Source organism: Panthera pardus, unplaced genomic scaffold (assembly GCF_024362965.1).
Source record: "Panthera pardus isolate Hobbes unplaced genomic scaffold, ASM2436296v1 HiC_scaffold_3, whole genome shotgun sequence".
Lineage (NCBI taxonomy): Eukaryota > Metazoa > Chordata > Mammalia > Carnivora > Felidae > Panthera > Panthera pardus.
In genome coordinates, this window is record NW_026526876.1 from 30,458,276 (window position 1) to 30,479,141 (window position 20,866).

General features: G+C 45.1%; 3 protein-coding genes across 11 annotated transcripts in view; all 3 read left to right on the plus strand.

Moving 5' to 3' along the window:
- Window positions 1-10,373, plus strand: part of LOC109261897 (RAD52 motif-containing protein 1) — a 104,589-nt gene extending 94,216 nt beyond the window's left edge. Inside the window, exon 8 of the transcript XR_008418614.1 lies at window positions 10,334-10,373. The gene's annotated coding sequence lies outside the window, so the exon portion shown is untranslated. The remainder of the gene's footprint in view (window positions 1-10,333) is intronic.
- Window positions 619-12,233, plus strand: LOC128774148 (leucine-rich repeat-containing protein 37B-like). Its single transcript, XM_053892216.1, has 8 exons — window positions 619-994; window positions 1,351-1,530; window positions 4,638-4,760; window positions 5,612-5,780; window positions 6,735-6,833; window positions 10,334-10,419; window positions 11,000-11,940; window positions 12,053-12,233. The coding sequence occupies exons 1-8, from the start codon at window positions 899-901 to the stop codon at window positions 12,231-12,233; spliced, it is 1,875 nt and encodes a 624-aa protein (XP_053748191.1). The 5' UTR covers window positions 619-898.
- Window positions 6,811-20,866, plus strand: part of LOC128774177 (leucine-rich repeat-containing protein 37A3-like) — a 51,655-nt gene continuing 37,599 nt past the window's right edge. For 6 of the 9 annotated variants that reach the window (XM_053892458.1, XM_053892459.1, XM_053892460.1 and 3 more), the window contains exons 1-2: window positions 12,296-15,627; window positions 17,896-17,967. In XM_053892458.1, coding sequence (XP_053748433.1) covers window positions 12,323-15,627; window positions 17,896-17,967 — 3,377 coding nt within the window. In that variant the 5' untranslated portion in view covers window positions 12,296-12,322. Of the gene's footprint in view, window positions 6,834-12,295; window positions 15,628-17,895; window positions 17,968-20,866 lie in introns of those variants that run through there. The other 3 variants (XM_053892465.1, XM_053892464.1, XM_053892467.1) reach the window with 3 other exon arrangements.

A 20,866-nucleotide genomic window follows, 5' to 3' on the forward strand; every position in this document is an offset into this window, starting at 1 on the left:
CACAAGCACCATGAGCTCCAATATTGGTGCCCTACCTGGCCTCACTCTTTGGTTTTTTCAAATTCATCTCTCCTTCTTACCCTGCTTGCCAAACTCCCACATCATCTCACCCCAACAAGCACACACGTACACCAATTCATCAAAATCACGTAGGGAAATCAGGGAATGCTTTTTAAGGATTTCATTAATGGCTTAATGAGTTATAGTTTGATTTGTATATTTAACATTCATGAAAACATTCTTAAGCCAAAGGATTGCATCTTTAGTGGTCATTGCCCACACAACGTAGAGAAATCCAAATTTTTAAGTTCAGTAGGTAACTTACTAACTGCTAGTAGTCTAAATCTTCTCCCGGAGTGAAGAGGAAGAAGGCTGCCATAAAAGTGTCCACACCCAGGGATCCTGTAAGCTCACCCTTTAGACCCTACTGTAAAAATACACTTGACTAACGGTGCCTGGGTGGCTCAGTCGGTTAAGCGTCCGACTTCAGCCCAGGTCGTGATCTCACAGTTTGTGAGTTTGAGCCCTGCTTGGGGCTCTGTGCTGACAGCCTGGAGCCTGCTTCGGATTCTGTGTGTGTGTGTCTGATTCTCCGCTGCTTGCACTCTGTCTCTCAAAAATAAATAAATATTAAAAAAAAATTTTTTTTTAAATACACTTGACTAGAAGCACTAAATTCTACGACATTGAGACAATGGAGCTGCGGGAGGGGAAGTAGAGGCAGAGACCCGCCCCAGAGCGGGAGGGGCGAAGGAGAGGTCCGGGGGACAGCCCCCGCCCCACCCCGCGGCGAGCTGGCCCCGCCCCTCGTACCAGCCCCTTTTTAAAACGCGCGGGCGCGCCTTGCGCAGGCGCCGTGCCACTCAAACCTTAGTCGCGCCTGCTCCTTGGTGGTAGGATGGCGGAATTGGTCTCTTTTACGGTGCCCACCGAGAGTGACAAAACCTTGCTGGTGTGGGAGCTGAGTTCTGGACCCACGGCCGAGGCCTTGCATGTGAGCCGGGCCAGGAGGGAGGGAGGGAGGGAGACACCCCCACCTCCCCGTGACTGGGAGTCTGAGTCTGGCCTTGAGCACCTCGCGCGCCTTGTAGTCTCCGCCGAGAGGAATCTTAGTTCTAGAGGGGAGCTTTGCAGTCTCAGCCCCGACAGATTTTTGAGAGGTAACTCTCAACAGCCGGCACATGTTGCCTTCTAATGCTTCTCGAATCCCGGGATTTCAAAGGGAAATCTTTTCAACGAAACGAGAAGTGCTTTGGGTTGCGTGTGCAGGAGGGCTTAGGGAATAGAAGGCAGTTTTGTTTGCTGGGCGTGAAATTTCATGCACTTACTTGGCGTGGGACCACCCCACAGCATTCTCTGTTCGCAGTATTCTCCCAGTTTGGCCTTCTGTATTCGGTCCGAGTCTTCCCGAACGCTGCAGTGGCCCGTCCTGGTTTCTACGCCATCATCAAGTTTTACTCAGCAAGGGATGCTCACAGAGCCCAAAAGGCATGCGACCAGAAGCAGCTTTTTCAGAATTCTCCAGTGAAGGTGGGTCCAAGTAGGAAATTCCTAACACCACTGGGACGAAGTGTTGAATTCAGCAATAACAGACCAGCGTTGGTATACCACTGTGGTTTACAGAATGCTTTTAGATGCATTGCTACACTGATCCTCCGGTTTCCCTGGGTTTTTTGGTTGTTTTGTTATGTTTGTTTTGTTTTCAGATGAAGAAACTCGAACTCGGGATAGTTAAGTGACTTACTTAAGGTTCATGACAGTAACTGGAAGGGAGAGGTCAAGCCCAAACTTACTGATGTTCAACCCTGTGTCATTTTTTGGTGCCCCTTAATTTAACAAAGCTTCACAAGAAGTCTTGTTTCTGTTTACTATTATGGGGATTAAAAAAAAATTTAATAACGTTTTTATTCAGTTTTGAGAAACAGGGCATGAGCAGGGAAGGGGAAGAGAAAGAGGGAGACACAGAATCAGAAGCAGACTTCTAGGCTTTGAGCTGTCAGCTCAGAACCCGATGTGGGGCTCGAACTCATGAATCCTGAGATCATGACCTGAGCTGAAGTCGGACGCTTAACCGACTGAGCCACCCAGGCCCCCCCTCTATTATGTGGATATAAAATGACAAACTCTTTCATCAGTTGTATTATAAAGGATGCTTCATCGTCATTATCGTCGTCATCACTCTCAAGCTGCCTATTCAGAACTCCCTTCAACTCCCGGGAAAATGGTTAAAACATTCTTTAATACACCACAGAAACTTTATTCCATACCAACATGCTGTCTATTTTGCTTTCCCAGAGCCCCAGAATTATATTTCATTATGTGCCTCAATTCAATCACCATGTCCTTATCAAGGGCCATGTCAATTCCTTTGAATAAGTTGAGTGAGGCTTAGATTGCCAAACCTTTCACTTTATAATTGTATGTTTTCATCAGCTTTGTCTAACTGGCTTCTTAATCTAGCTACTTCCTACGGACTCGACTGCCTATTCTTACCCATATGCCCTTCCTTACTGATTTAATCTGGATCGAATCTAAGAATCCTTCTCAAATGTCTGAGTATACTGTCTCCACTTGTTCAACACTGTCTTCAATCCTGGCTCCACTCCCTATGATTGAAATGATCACCTGTCAGGCATTCCTGAGTTTGCAAGCTTCTAGCCTGTGAAGATGTCACCCAGCCACTCAGCTATCACAGATTATGAAATAATTACTTTGTATCAGTTGTGAGTAATGAGGTGTTTTTCTCTCATTGGACATTAAGACCATTTCACAAATGGATTTTGAGATTTCACAGCATAAAGCCCAAAGTCAATATATAGCTGACAGGAGAGAGCATTCATATTAAATTTCTTTATTTATTTAACACAGAGCCTTGGGTTACCACCACCACCACCACCACCCCCACCACCACCCCCACCCCGCCGCCTACTGAAATTGTTGCCCAATTTACTTATGTGTTCCTTTATACTTTGGCAAGTACACATAGTTTCTGGTTGTTTTTGTTTGTTTGTTTACCTTTTATAAATACATATTTAAAAAGAACATATTAAAAAATTTTTTTTAATGTTTATTTAAAAAAAATTTTTTTTAATGTTTATTTAAAAAAAATTTTTTTTAACATTTATTTATTTATGAGACAGAGAGAGACAGAGCATGAACAGGGGAGGGGCAGAGAGAGAGAGGGAGACACAGAATCTGAAACGGGCTCCAGGCCCTGAGCTGTCAGCACAGAGCCCGACGCGGGGCTCGAACTCACAGGCCGTGAGATCATGATCTGAGCCGAAGTCGGACGCTTAACCGACCAAGCCACCCAGGCGCCCCTAATGTTTATTTTTGAGAGACAGAGTCAAAGCATGAGCAGGTGAGGGGCAGAGAGAGAGGGAGACACCTAATCGGAAGCAGACTCCAGGCTGTGAGTTGTCAGCACAGAGCCTGACACGGGGCTCGAACTCACAAACTGTGAGAATCATGACCTGAGCTGCAGTCGGATGCCCAACAGACTGAGCCACCCAGACGCCCCAAGAATAACATCTTACAGTAAAATCAAGGAAAGGCCTAAGGCATCTGAGAGCTTTTTTTCAGTAGCATGAAGGAAAACGGTTGCCAGCAAGAACTGTGGCAAGGTTATCTAAGGTGACAACTGTCTCTACCACTCAGGGGCTCGAGGCCCTTCTGCAGCTTCCTGGTTGTCCAGAACAGCTCCACTCTGCCTCACCATTAGCCTGTGCTGTAGCACTCAACATTTAAAAGTTCATCTTCATTTCTCCTTCCTAGCAGGCAGCTTCAGTTGGAGAAAGTAATTTCACTTTTTCATCTACTCATTCATTCACTTAATCCATAGACCTGTGCTTGATTCTAGGAATGAGAAAAGAATAGAATATGGTTCCTTCAAGCACTTAAGGAACTGATAAACTAGTGATAGAGGACGTTGCACAAACAAATCAATAAAGAGTTAATAATACTTTGACTTTATTTGAATTATTTGAATTTTTATGAATATACGAATATACTACACCCCACTTGAAATAGACATTTAAAAAAGAACTAGAGGATGTAAGAAATACACTGTAGCGTGTAAGTTATTTAGAGAGTTAACACTGGAGGTATTTGCATTCTCAAAGAAGCTTATTAAGGCAAATGAACCTCTTATTGTTTTATTTGCTTATAAAATTTACAGAAGTATGTATATTCCTTCTTCTAACGGGGGTTAGTAACTTGCGGGGGGTGGGTGCTGCTGATTCAGGTCCTACTCAGGTCCATGTTATCTGCTCTTGAGGTCATATTCTCAAACAGGAGCTACGGGATGAGACAGCAAAAAGTTTACTTCCCTCGCTTACCTACAGCCCTATAATTTGCTTCCAGAGGGCTTCCTTAGTTGCTTTCATCATCACTTTCAATATCAGAGATCACGGAAAGCCGATTAATCAAGGGCCCTGGAAATGAGGCATCAAAGTCTATAGCGTAAAAATAGTACCTAGCATTTATTTAGGGTTTATTAGGAGCTGATTTCTTAAAATGTTTCCAGTTTGAGCTTCACAACCTCTCTATGAAATAGGTATTGATAAATCTCAGGTGTATCCAAAGGAAGCCTCTGTGTCAGGTTATGATATTTTCAGGTCCATTTCTTATGTCTTTAGGTTCGTCTTGGCACCAAACATAAGGCGGTTCAACATCAGGCCCTTGCCCTAAACAGCTCCCAGTGCCAAGGACTGGCAAATTATTACTTTGGTTTCAATGGATGGTCAAAAAGGATCATCAAGGTAAACTTTATAGATTTTCTCTGACTAATTAGAATCATTTCAACACTGAAATTCTGGACTTCAGAAAGGAGAAAACTGGGTTGTGGGGAGATGTGAGAGGCCTCTAACTGGAAGTACCTGAGCCTGCCACCGAGAATTCATAATAATCTCAGTAACTTGGGTGGTGTTGTCCATAATCTTCTCCAGTATTTGTATGGTGTATAATAAAAACCAATTGTCTTCATCCATTTGTAAGTCTTACTTGATTTTGAAGCTATAGGATACCTCCATTGTGGGCTGGGATTGCTGGAGTTTAGTTGCATTTTTTTTTTTTTTTTTTTTTTTTTTAGAGAGAGAGAGGCAGATTGCAAGCTGGGGAGGGGCAGAAAGAGAGGGAGAGACAGAATCGGAAGCAGGCTCCAAGCTCTGAGCTGTCAGCACAGAGCTCGACGCGGGTCCCGAACCCATGAACAGTGAGATCACGACATGAGCCGAAGTCGGAAGTTTACCCAACTGAGCCACCCAGGCGCCGCTGGTTTTGTTTTTAATAACAAAACATCTTGAAGCTTACATTCAGATCCAAGGAAGGACCTTCCATTTAAAATCCTAACAGCTCGGGGTGCCTGGGTGGCTCAGTCAGTTGAGCGTCCGACTTCGGCTCAGGTCATGATCTCACGGTCTGTGAGTTCGAGCCCCGCGTGGGGCTCTGTGCTGGCAGCTCAGAGCCTGGAGCCTGTTTCGGATTCTGTGTCTCCCTCTCTCTCTGCCCCTCCCCTGCTCATGCTCTCTCTCTCTCTCTCTCTCTCTCTCTCTCTCTCTCTCTCTCTCTGTCAAAAATAAACATAAAAAAAATAATAATAAAATCCTAACAGCTTCAGGATCTTTCTGACCTTGAAGAAAGGGCAAATGAAGATACTGTGCCACCACTTCAGAAGCAGAGCCTGAAATTCTTCTGTGCTTTAGAGGTGGTGTTGCCATCCTATGAGTGCCGGAGTCCCGGAGCTGGCATGGCCGAGGAGACTTTGGATGACCTGGAGGAAGGTCTGTTTACAGTGGAGGTGGGGGTGGGGGTGGAGGGGAGGCAGAATCCCTCTTTCTTTCTAAAAACTCATCTTTTCAGATACATCATCCAGCCCTCCCCTTTGCTAAGCTCCTAAAGCCCTAGGCAGAGTTTTTCTGGCCTACAGTACAGGCTTTTATCTCAGGCAATACCTGAAGGAACCTTTAACTTTAAAATTCTAAAGCTGACTTTCTGCCAAGAAGTTTAGGAGGAGGGAAGTAATGTTTTTCCCATTTTTGGTTAAGAATTCGCCTTGTGCTAAAATAGTCCTTCAAATACATATCTCTTGCAGCCTGCAGTTATCCCAGCAAAGTAATCATCTAAAGATTTAAACAAACTCTTGGGTAGATGTTGAGTCCTTTGCCTCCTATAAAAGGGCTGGAGTGTAAAGAGTCAAATACAGATGCCTAGAAAAGGTATTCCCATTGGTACTGTGTTTTTTCCCAGTGTCTACAGCACTTAGGCTTAGGGTTTTCAGGGAGGGGCAGGGCTGTTAGCAAGGCTAAGGGAGTAAGGCTCCCTTGGGTGATGCCCGGGAAGAGACCAGGCGGTCACGTGCACTACCACCGAACCCTTCTCCCCATGTGACTCCAGCCCTTGATGCACAGGAGAGTAGGGTCTGCAGTAGGGTCTGAAACTATAGTTTCAGCTTGTCCATTTGAAATCTACGAGCGATGTGAGATCTGTGCCACTTTCTTGGCTTGTGTCTCCCTTTTGGTACTTCCGAAACTTCTGGAGTAGATCAGGGCAGTAAAAATGTGCCCTGCCAGGATATACCTACAGCAGAGTCATTCAACCTTGTGTTGTGCCTGCCCTTACTTGCTCAGATAATGAACTACGAATCATGGATGTATTTTCACTTTTACACATATAACCCCCAAATCAGTTATCATTCAGATAGGCATGTTAAATCCATTTGTTTTGGTTGGATGCAGGGCCATTATCATTTCTTATGAAAAGGAGGACAACCCAGAAGCTTGCTATTCAGAAGGCTGTGTCAGATGCATTCCAGAAGCTGTTGATTGTGATTTTAGGTAAGACTTATTTGATTGTCCTTACAGTACATCAGTTTCAACGAGCAAATAAACTCATTTTGAAAAGTTAATTGGATGAAAACACTTCATATTCTTTTATTCACCAAATGCTTTCAAAGCGGTAGTGTCAAATTTGTTCTTTGTGGCATCTGTGAGAAAAATGACCACAAATATTTTTGTCCCCAGTATATAGATATACAGTGACTTACCTCTGTCCACACAGAAAGTGTTTGACCCAGTCTTCTTTCTTGATTGTTTGCTCATAACACAGAATACTATTGTGAGTATAAGCTTTGGGGGCACCTGTGTGGCTCAGTCAGTTAAGCGTCCAACTGTTGATTTCAGCTCAGGTCATGATCTCACGATGTGTGAGATTGAGCCCCGTGTCGGGCTCTGTGCTGACAGCGTGGAGCTCGCTTGGGATTCTTTCCCTACCTCTCTCTCTGCCTCTCCCTGACTCTCACATGCCATGTGCTCTCTCTCTCAAAATAAATAATAAAAAAAATAAACTTTGAAGCTTTAGACATCTGGTGTTGAATCTTAGCTCTGTCTCCTAGATTTCTTATGCAGTTTTAGGTTTTATAGTCAGATTTGAAGTATGTAATCTCTCTAAGCTGCAATTTCTCTATCTGCCAAGTAAAGGTAATAATTCAACTCACCTCATGGGGGATGAATTGTAAGAGCAAATGAGATGATGGAAAAGTTTAAAACTATCCCTGAAACATGGTAAGCAGAGAAAATATGTTCACTTGTTATCATCGTTTTCCTGTTGGAGAATTTATAAGATTATGTTTTTGGAATCAATTCAGCTTCAGTTTTTGTTTTTGGCACTGACCTATTGGGTGAATATGATTCTTTTTTTTTTTTTTTTTTTTTAATATATGAAATTTATTGTCAAATTGGTTTCCATACAACACCCAGTGCTCATCCCAAAAGGTGCCCTCCTCAATACCCATCACCCACCCTACCCTCCCTCCCACCCCCCATCAACCCTCAGTTTGTTCTCAGTTTTTAACAGTCTCTTATGCTTTGGCTCTCTCCCACTCTAACCTCTTTTTTTTTTTTTTTTTCCTTCCCCTCCCCGATGGGTTTCTGTTAAGTCTCTCAGGATCCACATAAGAGTGAAACCATATGGTATCTGTCTTTCTCTGTATGGCTTATTTCACTTAGCATCACACTCTCCAGTTCCATCCACGGTGCTACAAAGGGCCATATTTCATTCTTTCTCATTGCCACGTAGTATTCCATTGTGTATATAAACCACAATTTCTTTGTCCATTCATCAGTTGATGGACATTTAGGCTCTTTCCATAATTTGGCTATTGTTGAGAGTGCTGCTATCAACATTGGGGTACAAGTGCCCCTATGCATCAGTACTCCTGTATCCCTTGGGTAAATTCCTAGCAGTGCTAGTGCTGGTCATAGGGTAGGTCTATTTTTAATTTTCTGAGGAACCTCCACACTGCTTTCCAGAGCGGCTGCACCAATTTGCATTCCCACCAACAGTGCAAGAGGGTTCCCGTTTCTCCGCATCCTCTCCAGCATCTATAGTCTCCTGATTTCTTCATTTTGGCCACTCTGACTGGCGTGAGGTGATATCCGAGTGTGGTTTTGATTTGTATTTCCCTGATAAGGAGCGACGTTGAACATCTTTTCATGTGCCTGTTGGCCATCCGGATGTCTTCTTTAGAGAAGTGTCTATTCATGTTTTCTGCCCATTTCTTCACTGGGTTATTTGTTTTTCGGGTGTGGAGTTTGGTGAGCTCTTTATAGATTTTGGATACTAGCCCTTTGTCCGATATGTCATTTGCAAATATCTTTTCCCATTCCGTTGGTTGCCTTTTAGTTTTGTTGGTTGTTTCCTTTGCTGTGCAGCAGCTTTTTATCTTCATAAGGCCCCAGTAGTTCACTTTTGCTTTTAATTCCCTTGCCTTTGGGGATGTGTCGAGTAAGAGATTGCTACGGCTGAGGTCAGAGAGGTCTTTTCCTGCTTTCTCCTCTAGGGTTTTGGTGGTTTCCTGTCTCACATTCAGGTCCTTTATCCATTTTGAGTTTATTTTTATGAATGGTGTGAGAAAGTGGTCTAGTTTCAACCTTCTGCATGTTGCTGTCCAGTTCTCCCAGCACCATTTGTTAAAGAGACTGTCTTTTTTCCATTGGATGTTCTTTCCTGCTTTGTCAAAGATGAGTTGGCCATACGTTTGTGGGTCTAGTTCTGGGGTTTCTATTCTATTCCATTGGTCTATGTGTCTGTTTTTGTGCCATGAATATGATTCTTATATTAGGGTCAGCTATATTTTTGTGAACCTTGAAAGTGGTCAGGCTATTGAATAGCATCGATTGTGTTCTCTATTGAGTTCTACGATGGTGTGAATGTTACAGGCTGTGCTCCAAGGGAATTTTATAATTAGTAACGGGTCCCCAAACAATTGCCCCCCCCCCCACCCCGCCCTCGCCGCTTCACAGTCTTGCAGGCTTAGAGACTGAGAAATCCTAGCTAAGTTTCAGAGGCCTTATTTGCCCATAAGAGTTGACCCTGGATTGGTCTCAGGCTTCCAGCCTGGACAGCTCTTGCAGTGAAAGTTGACTTCCCTGGTCATCAGGTAGAATCTCCATTAGCTGTCAATTCTGAGTAACAACCTTTAAGAACCAAACTAAACCTTTGGGTTGCTGACCTCTCCCTAACATGCTATGGTATCCCTTGTACACGATCAAAATGTTGTAGCTGTACTTTGCCTTGAGGGGAATTGTATTGTCTATAAGGGACATGGGCCATTTCTGCCAATAAACTGTCCAAGCGCATTCTCTCCCTCCCCCTCCCCCTCCCCCTCCCTCCAAAGCATTGTTCATCGTATCTGGTGGGATTTTGTTTCCGGGGAGTAGACACTTGCCTTGTTTCTAACATGAAGTATCAGCTATAGTCCATGGTCTCTATTCCAGAACTCACACTGACCTCTACCTAATGCCTTACTGTCTAGTCATCTGATTTTGAACATTGTTGTTTCCATAGTTTTAACTTCCTGTGTCATTATTCCTTAGTTCCTATCTCTTAAGATGATAGCATTTTTGAACCACACAGTTGTTAACTTCATGTGTATTTTTTCACACATAGTTATGATTAAAAACTGAAGTGTGAGATGAGAAAACTTCTAGGGAAATGCTTTTATTTTCTGCTTTTATAAATAAAAAGAATGTCTAGTTATTGGGTGCTATCATTGTATACAGCTAGTTTTAGAACAAGGAAAATTCTGAATTGATCTTGTTAACTTTATTTATTTTTTAAAGGTTTATTTTTGAGAGAGTAAGCAGGGGAGAGGCGGAGAGAGGGGGACAGAGGATCTGAAGTGGGCTCTAGTGCTTACAGCAGAGACCCCAGTATGGGGCTTGAACTCATGAACCATGAGATCATGACCTAAGCTGAAGTCAGACGCTTAACTGACTGAGCCATCCAGGCGCCCTCTTTTTTTTTTTTTTTCCAATCCTTATTCACTTTATTTCAGAAAGTGGTAAAATAGCTGTGGAATACAGACCCTGTGAAGAGATCACAGATGCCAGTACTGCAGACGAGCTGCAGGATTTAATTCAAGTATGTGGAGATTAAAGTTCAAGGGTGACATAGCCACTGTAGCCATAATGTAAAGCAACCAGCAGAATTTGGAAGACTTTGGCATTAGCTCTATCATGCTAGATAGATGGGGGGGGGGGGGAGTGGTGGCCTTTGCAGGGTGGAGGGAGGCCTGGGCCCCAAGTGATTCTGGGAAAAGGGCCCGCTCTGGTGGTGCGGAACCCATCTCCAGGGAGCTAATAAAGGTGGCATAAATAAAGATGTCATAAAGGGTGGGACGTTGGCGGGGGAGGGGCGCGCAGTTGCTAAAGGTGTGCGCGCGCATCACGGGGCTGCCATAATGGTTTGGCTCCCGCTCAGGGCCCGGCGCCAGTACCCCACTCGCCTGGGTCGCTGCGCCCCGGAGCCTCCGCGTGTCATGTCCCGGCTGCGCCTGTTGGCCCCACTGCTTCTCTTTATGTGGCAACCGTTGTGGCTGCTGGTCCAGGCAGCTCAGCCTCCGGAGTGGGCCCTGGACCCTGCCCAGCTGACTTCCGACCCCCTGGAGGCGGCTGAGCCCTGGTCTTCTCGCTCCTCTGATCCCCCGCCCGAATCGCCACAGGCACTTACACCCCCAGCTGAGCCGGGGGGCTTTAATTACCCGGGGTCCTCTGCTCCAGCCCAGATGTTGGCCCCGCCTAAGGAGTTGACCGAGACTTTGGTTCCATTCCTGGACACGGATTCGTTTGGTGAGCTACCCCCAGGGCCAGATGAGGATCTGAATGACCAGCTAACCCAGCATCAAAGGCTCCCAGAGGTGGTTCCAGTGCCAGGTTGGGATCAGAATCAGACCATAGCTCCGCCTCCTCAACTCAAAAGTAAGACTAAAACTGTAGGTTTAGATCAGGCCGAAGATCACCAGTCATTTGAAATACTTGTTCCATCTCTGGATAGTCAGAGTTCAAAGCCAACAAAGTTTATTGTTTCACCCCTAAACCTGAAGAAAGATCTAGCTCAGCATCGAAGGCTTGCCAAAGTTGTTAGAACTCCAAACCAATTTGCAAATAAAGAGCACCTACAACAACAGCTGCAGGATGATTATTTAGATTCCAATATGGGTCTCCTGTATCCTGAGGAGAACCTACCTATGGGTTTCCCAGGGGGACCAGATCAACTTCCAAACTTCTCTGAGGAGGCTGAAATTTCTCCACCCTTGCAGAAGACCCCAAATCATCTAGAGTCCCCTGAGGAAGCTGAATCTTTTTTGCCCCAAGGGGAGGCTCAGGCTCAGCATCCAGAGCCCTCTGAAGAGACAGAAACATCTCTACTTGAGCAGGAGGCTCCATCTCAGCATCCAGAGTCCCTTAAGGATGGAAATTCAGCAAACCCACAAGAGGCCCCAGCTGAGCCTTCAAGTACCCCTGAAGAGGTCGAACCTTCTTCAGTCCAGCAGGAAGCCTCAGCTCACCCTACAGAGGCCCCCGAGGAAGTGGAACCTTCTCCAACCCCCCAGGAGGCCCCTGCTCAGCCTCCAGAGCCATCTAAGGACATCATATCTCAACTGTTAGCACATCATGAAGTAAATGTGCTATCTCCAAGTCAGAGTGAAGCTCAGAAGCCAAGCTTCCCCAATGTCACTGTTAAACCTCTGGATCTTACCATAACTCTAACTCAGCCTGCGGAACACCCTGAGGAGGCTGGACCTACCCCAGTCCAGCAGGAGGCCCCTGCTCAGCCTGCAGAGCGCCTCGAGGAGGTTGAACCTACCCCAGTCCAGCAGGAGGCCCCTCCTCAGCCTGCAGAGCGCCTCGAGGAGGTTGAACCTACTCCAGTCCAGCAGGAGGCCCCAACTCTAGTTCCAGAGTTCCCTATCGAGTATTTAACTCAACTTGCAGTAAGTGATGAGGTGACATCTCTACCTCTAGGTCAGTATCCAGATTATTTAATGTTTCCCAGGGTTATAGGTAAGCCTTTAGATGTGGAATTTACCACAACTCCAGGGCCTGATAAAGGTGTTGAATCTTCTATAGCCCAGCAAGAGGCCCCACCTCAGCCTCTTGAACATACTGAGGAAGCAGAACTTTCTCTAACCCAGCAAGAGACCTCGGGTAAGCCTCCAGAGGAGGTTGAGCCTTCAAGTGAGCAGGAGACCCCAGGTCAGCCTTCCGAGCCTCCTGGGGTGATTGATCCTTCTCTAAGGCAGCAGGAGACCCCAGCTCAGCCTTCAGTGCCTCCTGAGGAAGGTAAGCCTTCTCTAAGCAAACAGGAACCCCCAGCTCAGCTTCCAGACCGTTTTGGAGAAGCTGAACTTTCTCCAACCCAGGAGGAGGCCTTAGCTCAGCTTGCAGAGCTCCTTAATGAGGCAGAATCTTCAACCCAGCAGGAGACTCCAGCTCAGTCTCCAGGGGAGATAGAATCTTCTGCAACCCTGCAAGAGCAACCAGCTCAGCCTCCAGAGCTGCCTTTCAGGGAGGTGGAACCTTCTCCAACCCAGCAGGAGCACCCAGCTCAACCTCTATGGCATCATAAGATGACAGTTTCACCTCCAGGTCACTACCATGATCAACATTTAAACCTGCCCGATGTCAGTTTGAAACCTCCAGATGTGCAGCTTACCATGACTGCAGAACCCACTACAGAGGTGGGACCTTCTGCAGTTCGGCACGAGACTATAGCTCAGCCCTCAGTGCCTCTTAATGTGGAACCTTTTGAAACCCAGCATGAAGCCCCAACTCTGCCTCCACAGTCCCCTGAGGTTGAATCTTTGCCAGTTCAACAGGAGACTCCAACGCAATCTCCAGAATCTACCACACAGGAGAAACTTCCAACACAGCAGGAGACCCCAGTTCAGTATCCAGAATATCCTGGAGAAGTTGAACCTTCTACAACCCAGCAGGAGGCCCTAGCTCAGCAATCACAGGCCCCTGAGGAGGGTGAATCATCCTCAACCCAGGAGGAGGCCCCGACTCAGCTTCCAGAGGCCCAGGAAGAGGGTGAACCTTCCCCTCTCCAGGAGGAGGGCCAGGGTCAGCACCCACAGGCCTCCGAGGGGAGTGAACCACCTACAACCCAGGAGGAGTCCCCAGCTCAGCATCCACAGACCCCTGAGGAGGTTGAATCTTCAACCCAGCAGGTGGCCCCAGCTCAGTTTCCAGTCCTCCAGGAGTCCCCAGCTATATCCCCTGAGCCCCCTAAGGAGGTGGAACCTTCTCCCACACCTCAGGAGCCCCCAGCTCAGCCTTCAGAGCCCGGTAATGAGGCAGAATCTTTTCCAACTCAGCAGGGAGCCCCAGTTGTATCCCCTGAGCCCCCTAAGGAGGTAGAACCTTCCACACAGCAGGAGGCCCCACCTCAGCCTTCAGACCCTCCTGAGAAGGTGGAACCATCTCCAGTCCAGCAGGAAACCCTATCTCTACCTCTCGAGCCACTTAAGGAGATAGAACCTTCTCTAACACAACAGGAGGTACAAGCTCAGCCTTCAGAGGCCCCTGAGAAGGTAGAACCATCTCCAATTCTGCAGCAGTCTCCAACTCAACCTCCGGAGCCCTCTAAGGAGGCAGAAACTCCTCCAGCCCAGCAGGAGGCCCCAGTTCAGCCTCCAGAGCCACCTGAGGAGGTTGTAGCACAACCTCCAGTCCATAATGAGGTGACAGTTCCACCTCTAGGACAAGAGCAAGCTCAGCATCCAAACTTGCCCAATGTTACTGTTCAGCCTGCTGACCTGGAGCTTACTGTAACTCCAGAACCTACTGTGGAGGCTGAGCAGTCTACAATCATGCAGCAGACTCTAGCTCCTCCAGAGGACACTGAGGTGACACCTCCACATCCAGAGCAGGTCCAGGCTCAGCATCCAAATTTGACTGAAGTCAGAGTTCAGCCTTTAGACCTGGAACTGACCATAACTCCAGAACCCACTACAGAGGTTGAAACTGCAACCACGCAAGAGATCCCAGGTCACCCTTCAGAGCCACCTAAGGAGGTTGTAGTTCAGCCTCCACTGTTTCAGGAGGTGACAGTTCCAACTCCAGGTCTGGATCAAGCTCGTCATCCATCGCCACCTAATGTAACAGTTCAGCCTTTGGACTTGGTGCTTACTGTAACTACAGAACCCACTACGGATGTTAAACATTCCTCAGCCCTGCAGCAGACTACCGCTCCTCCAAAGGACCTTGAGGTGACATTTCCACATTCAGAGCACATTCAGCATCCAACCTTAACTAAAGTCACAGTTAAACCTTTGGACCCAGGGCTTACCGTAACTCCAGAATCCACTACAGAGACTGAACCTTCTCTAACCATGCAAGAGACCCCAACCCAGCCTCCAGAGCCACCTAAGGAGGTTGTTCAGTATCCGTCCCAACAGGAAGTGACAGTTCCTACTCCAAGTAAGGATCAAGGTCAGCAACCAACATTGCCCAGTGTCACAGCTCATCGTGTGGACTTGGGGCTTACCATAACTCCAGAACCTACTACAGAGGCTGAACATTCTACACCCGTGAAGGAGACTACAGCTCCTCCTCCAAAGGACCTTGAGGTGACACTTGCACATCCAGAGCAGGTTCAGAGTCAGCATCCAAACCTGACTGAAGTCACAGTTCCACCTATGGACCTGGAACTTACTGTAACTGCAGGATCCAGTGTGGAGACTGAACCTTCTCCAACCATGCGAGACACCCCAACTCAGCCTCCAGAGCCACCTAAGGAGGTTGTAGTTCAATATCCATTCCAGCAGGAAGTGACAGTTCCAACTCCAAGTAAGGATCAAGGTCAGCATCCAGCATCACCCATCATCCCATTTCGTCGTGTGGAGCTTACTATAACTCCAGAACCTATTACAGAGGCTGAACATTCGACAACCCTGAAGAAGACTACAACTCCTCCCCCAAAGGACCTTGAGGTGACACTTGCACATCCAAAACAGGTTCAGAGTCAACATCGAAACCTGACTGAAGTCACGGTTCCACCTATGGACCTAGAAATTCCTGTAAGTCAGCAACCAGAGTCATTTGAGACAGGTTTTCCTCCAACAACTCAACATCCTGTGGTGCATTTTGTAAACTATACCTCAGAAAAGGCATACACAACTTTAACTTGGCAACCAGAACAGAATGCCACCACAGACCTCAAAATATGTGAGCGCTGTACCTGCAAAGAGGAGACACTGTCGTGTGTTGGTCTCAGCCTACAGCAGAGGCTCCGCAGAGTGCCCGTGCTGGAGCCCGACACCTACAACGGCACCTTCACCATCTTGTAAGAATCGCCTTTACTTGTTTGTTCTCTGCCTCCTGCTTGACATGGCAGTCTCTTCCTCAATGTCGTCCTGGGCCTTCCTCATCTCCCCAACCACGTTGACTGACTTTCTGTTTTTACCTTTTCTTTGTCAACTATCCCTTATCTTCATTTTCCTTTTTACTACTGTTCGCCCTTCTCCAATCTTTTACTTGTAATTGTCCTTATTCTTTTTCCTTATCCAATTTTTAGCCCCATTATTTCATTCCTTAACCTCTACTCTCCCATTTTTGCTCCATCCTCTATAATAGGATACAACAGAGTAGTGAAGAGTAGAGATTCTGGAACTAGATTGCCTGCGTTTGGGCCGAGGTCTGTCATCTATTAGCTTTGTGACTCAGTTTCCTTTTCTGTGAAATGGAAATTATGATAGTTACCATCTCATGGGATTATGGTGAGATCTAGATGAGGTAATACATATGAAGCACTTGGATCAGTGCCTGGCAAAATATGAGTGTTAGCTGTTATTATTTTGATTCCCCAGACCTCATCTTTGACGCCCGGCCTTCCACATACAGTACTCAGTTTGGGCCCAACCCAAGAGTAAGTACTATGGGCGCCACACTAGGATGAAATCGTCTTCAGAACATGAAATGACAGGTGGGAAGAAAGGAAATGGTCATAAAAAGGGAGGTGGCATGTAATTAAGTACTAAAAGAGGTACCATGGGTGTTGGAATTCAGCAGACTCTGTAATCAGCGGAGTATGGAGGTCAGGGAGAGCTGCATGGATAAGCTAACACTTTAGCTGAGACTTAAAGAGTGGCTCTGATGTGTTAAATAGAGAAAAAATGGGTATAAGTCTAGGCAAAGGCACGGCTGCAGGAATGATCAGGAATTAAGAATTAGGTTAAGCAGTTAAAGATCCAATTACGAGAAACCTTGACTATCAGCTAGAGAGGTTTGAACGTTAGATTCTGAGTTATAGAGAGCCATTGAAAGTTTTCAAGCATGAGATATACAGACCGCTGAAACAGGATTATTTTCAGTTCCCCATATAGGCCGATCTGGAGAGGAGAGCTTGATCCAGCGAGACCAGATAGAATGTTCTAACAAAACCTGGGAATAAAGTAACAAGGGGCCGACTCAGAGTGGCTGAAAAGAGTAGAAAGAAAAGCCTTGAGAGCACTGCAAAGGAGGAAGTGACAAGATAGACTAACTGATGACAGTCGCGGGTGGGGTGTGCACGGGAAAGAGAAAACTCAGATATTACTCTGAAACTTCTGTCCCAGATAAGGAGAATGATGGAAGTTGAGGCATCTTTTACCAGGGAACACAGAGCAACCAGAAGGCTTCAGGTTGACTGGAAATGTCCACCAGGCACATGGGCAGATGGGTATCTGTTTTGAATTTATTCCTGACTCCCCTGAAAAAAATGTGTATATAAACTGACCAGGTAAGCTGTTGCTGAGGGAAGAGGACAAAACTAAAGGTAAAGATTCAAAGTCATACGCAGAGTTAGCGGTTGAAACTGAACCTCAGGCATTTAATAGCTTCTCTTAAACATGTGTAATTCATGGATACATGAATTATCATGGATACTTTTTTTTGTTTTTAATGTCACAGGTATAGAGGATAAAACGTGAAAATCCCACCCCACCCTCCCTACCACTCATAAGATAACTCCTGTCACCTTTTTGGTGTGTGTCCTTCCTTCCCATCTCTTTCCTTTGCATTTTTTCCTAATTTCCTAATGAGGGGATACTTTTTAATTCCTTGCCCAGTGATTTGTTGCTTTTCCCTATACAATATGTCTAAGAAATCTTTCCATGTTAGTTATTCTAATTTCTAACTTCCCTTATCCTTCTAACACCTAGAGAGGTTTCAGTAGAGGGCTTCTTTACATTTGTTTGCTGATAATGGTAAATTTTTTACCATTTTTTTCGTTGAATTATTATTTTCTCATTCATTTGTGGAAGGAACCATTTTAGACACATAAGTGATTTGGGGAAAAAAAAATACTTATCTCCAGAGTAATTAACAGGTGTTATCTACCCAAGGAATGGAACAAATAGGAAGTTCAGGTTCTAAGGAGCTGGCTTGTTTGTGCCAGTGGCCCCACGCTATCTCTTTATTAATTGCACCACCTGGGATGCTGATAGCCGCGGAAATGAGAAAGTTGGCATTTACTGCATTGGAATATTCCCCACAAGGTTGCCAGTGATTCTTTTATTTATTCTGTTCATTCCTTTCCTACCTATTCAAGGATCTGAACTGTGTTTCTTCACAGAAATTTCCAAGGAAACTCTATTTCTCACATTGATGAAAATGTATGGAAGGGATACCGTTGGGCTGAGAAACTGTGAGTATATTCTCTCCAAATACGAATACAAAAAAAACCAAAAAACTAACTGCATTCTAAGGTCCTTCTTGGTCCAGAACTTTGAAGTCAGTAGCTCTGAGGAAAGGTGTTTCCCCTTCCATATCCCAACTCGACCTCTACCGATTGCAATTCTGTGTTAATTTTTTTTTTTAACGTTTATTTATTTTTGAAACAGAGAGAGACAGAGCATGAACGGGGGAGGGTCAGATAGAGGGAGACACAGAATCTGAAACAGGCTCCAGGCTCTGAGCTGTCAGCACAGAGCCCGACGCAGGGCTCGAACTCACGGACCGTGAGATCATGACCTGAGCTGAAGTCGGCCGCTTAACCGACTGAGCCACCCAGGCGCCCCATCTGTGTTTATTTTAAAAATTAAATTTGGCAGGTTCCCTTTAAAATTAGAATCAATTTCAACTTATTTTCCATTATACAAGGAATACGTGATTATAGTCTCAATATATAAAAATGAAATAACAGGGGGGCCTGGGGGGCTTATTCGGTTAAGTGTCCAACTTCGGCTCAGGTCATAATCTCAACGGTTCGTGGGTTCAAGCCCCACGTTGGGCTCTGTGTTGACAGCTCAGAGCCTGGAGCCTGCTTCGGATTCTGTCTCCCTCTCTCTCTGCCCCTCTCCTGCTCATTCATTCCCTCTCTCTCTCTGTCTCAAAAATAAATAAACATTAAAAAAATTTTTTTTGATGAAATAACAGATACAGTGAACACCTGCCTTATGTTCTAATCCCCCCACTGCTGGGATAGCCACTACTCTGGATTTAGTATATATCCTTCCAGACCTTTTTCCATGCATTTGCCTACATACATATTTACAGCAAAATAGGTTTGTTGTGTGATTTTCTTATCTTTTTTTTACATAAATTGTAACATCCTACAACTCGATTCTTTTGCTTCGTGGTATGTCTTAGACTTTTTTTCTTCCAGTACATAGAGGGTTACCCCATCCATGCAAGCTGCTGCATAATATTCCATAGTATGAGTGTATTAACGATTTAGTAATTCCCCTCTTGATGGATGTTTAGGCTGTGTCCAGTTTTCTTATTACATGCATTGCTGCATGGACCACCTCATACATGCATCTTTGTGTACGTGGGTGGGTATTTCTGTAGAATAGATCCCTGGAAATGGAACTGTTGGGATGAAGACGATGTCGATATATACAATTTTAATTGCCCTCAAAAAAGTTGTGCCAATTTACACACCAATCCATACACCATGACAGCATTCATTTCCTCCTACCCTCCCACTCTTGGATATTCTCCATTTCTTGGCTGATCTGGTGGGTGAATAAAATGGGTCCCTTCTGAATTTGAATTTTTCTGATTACGTATACATTTAAATATCTCTGTATGTTTCCTGGGCATTTGTGTTTCTTGTCTGAATTTTCTGTCCTTTGCCAATTTTGTTGTTATCTTTTTTTTTAAATTGATTTGTAGAAAAAGTCAGTGTAGACACAAGTAATTTTGGAAACAATATTATACTCAAAGTAACTGACTGGCATTTTTCATGACAGATTGTGTGTCATATCATTAGTTCAACTTGGGTAGATAAGTCATAAATGACTTCTGAATTAATAATAAAAGACATAACAGTCATAGTAATCTAAATGTAGGGATTATGATCCCCCTAAAGTAGATTCCCCCCTGCCCCTTAGTCTGATAACCTTACTGGTAAGGGACAAATGGTAGAATAAGGTAGTTGTTTTCTTATGAATTTTATGAATTTCTTAAATACTATATATAGTTTATATTTTCTCATGATAGTATCTAACTTGGAGATCTTATTTCCCAAACTTGTAAGAAAAATGAAAGTAATTTGGCACAAGGAACAAGAGAGAGTGGAGAGAGTGGGTAGGCTGAGGGACAGGGGTAGGAGAAAAACTTTGAATTGTGTATTATATACCTTTGGAATTCTGAGCCATGCAAATATATATTACCTATTAAAAAAAATAAACTGAAATTAAAAAAATATTTTTTGAAAAGCGTGTATTTGGTAGTTTATATACTAGAAGATGAATCTGGTAAGATTTGATGATTCTTAAAAAATTTTTAAATGTTTATTTATTTTTGAGAGAGAGAGAGAGAGAGAGAGAGAGTGAGTGAGCAGGGAAGGGGCAGAGAGAGAGGGAGACACAGAGTCCAAAGCAGGCTCTAGGCTCCGAGCTGTCAGCACAGAGCCTGATGTGGGGCTCGACCCCACAAACTGTGAAATGATGACTTGAGCCGAAGTCAGACACTTAACCAACTGAGCCACCCAGGTGCCCCAAGATTTGATGATTTCTAATTCAGCTTGAGGGTTATGCCTTGTAAGACAGAAGTTTTTAACTATGGGTCAATAGTCCCCTGGGGCAGGATTTTTAACCTTTTTTTCTATATATCAAATTTTTTTTTATTTATTTTTTTTTTTATTTTTTTTTTTCAATGTTTTTTATTTATTTTTGGGACAGAGAGAGACAGAGCATGAACGGGGGAGGGGCAGAGAGAGAGGGAGACACAGAATCGGAAACAGGCTCCAGGCTCTGAGCCATCAGCCCAGAGCCCGACGCGGGGCTCGAACTCACGGACCGCGAGATCGTGACCTGGCTGAAGTCGGAGGCTTAACCGACTGCGCCACCCAGGCGCCCCTATATATCAAATTTTTAAAAAAATTTTTTTTAACATTTATTTATTGCTGAGAGACAGAGCATGAACAGGGGAGGGGCAGAAAGAGAGGGAGACACAGAATTGGAAGCAGGCTCCAGGCTCTGATCTGTCAGCAGAGAGCCCAATGTGGGGCTCGAACCCACGAACCGTGAGATCATGACCTGAGCTGAAGTTGGACACTTAACAGACTGAGCCACCCAGGCACCCTTCTATATATGTAT

What these genes read in the sequence shown, in the direction of transcription:
- LOC128774148 (XM_053892216.1), top strand. Translation starts at nt 899, where the DNA reads ATGGCGGAATTGGTCTCTTTTACGGTGCCCACCGAGAGTGACAAAACC. An exon ending in TTCAGAATTCTCCAGTGAAG is followed by an intron (nt 1,531 to 4,637) that starts GTGGGTCCAAGT and finishes TTATGTCTTTAG; the next exon opens with GTTCGTCTTGGCACCAAACA. An exon ending in GGTCAAAAAGGATCATCAAG is followed by an intron (nt 4,761 to 5,611) that starts GTAAACTTTATA and finishes AAATCCTAACAG; the next exon opens with CTTCAGGATCTTTCTGACCT.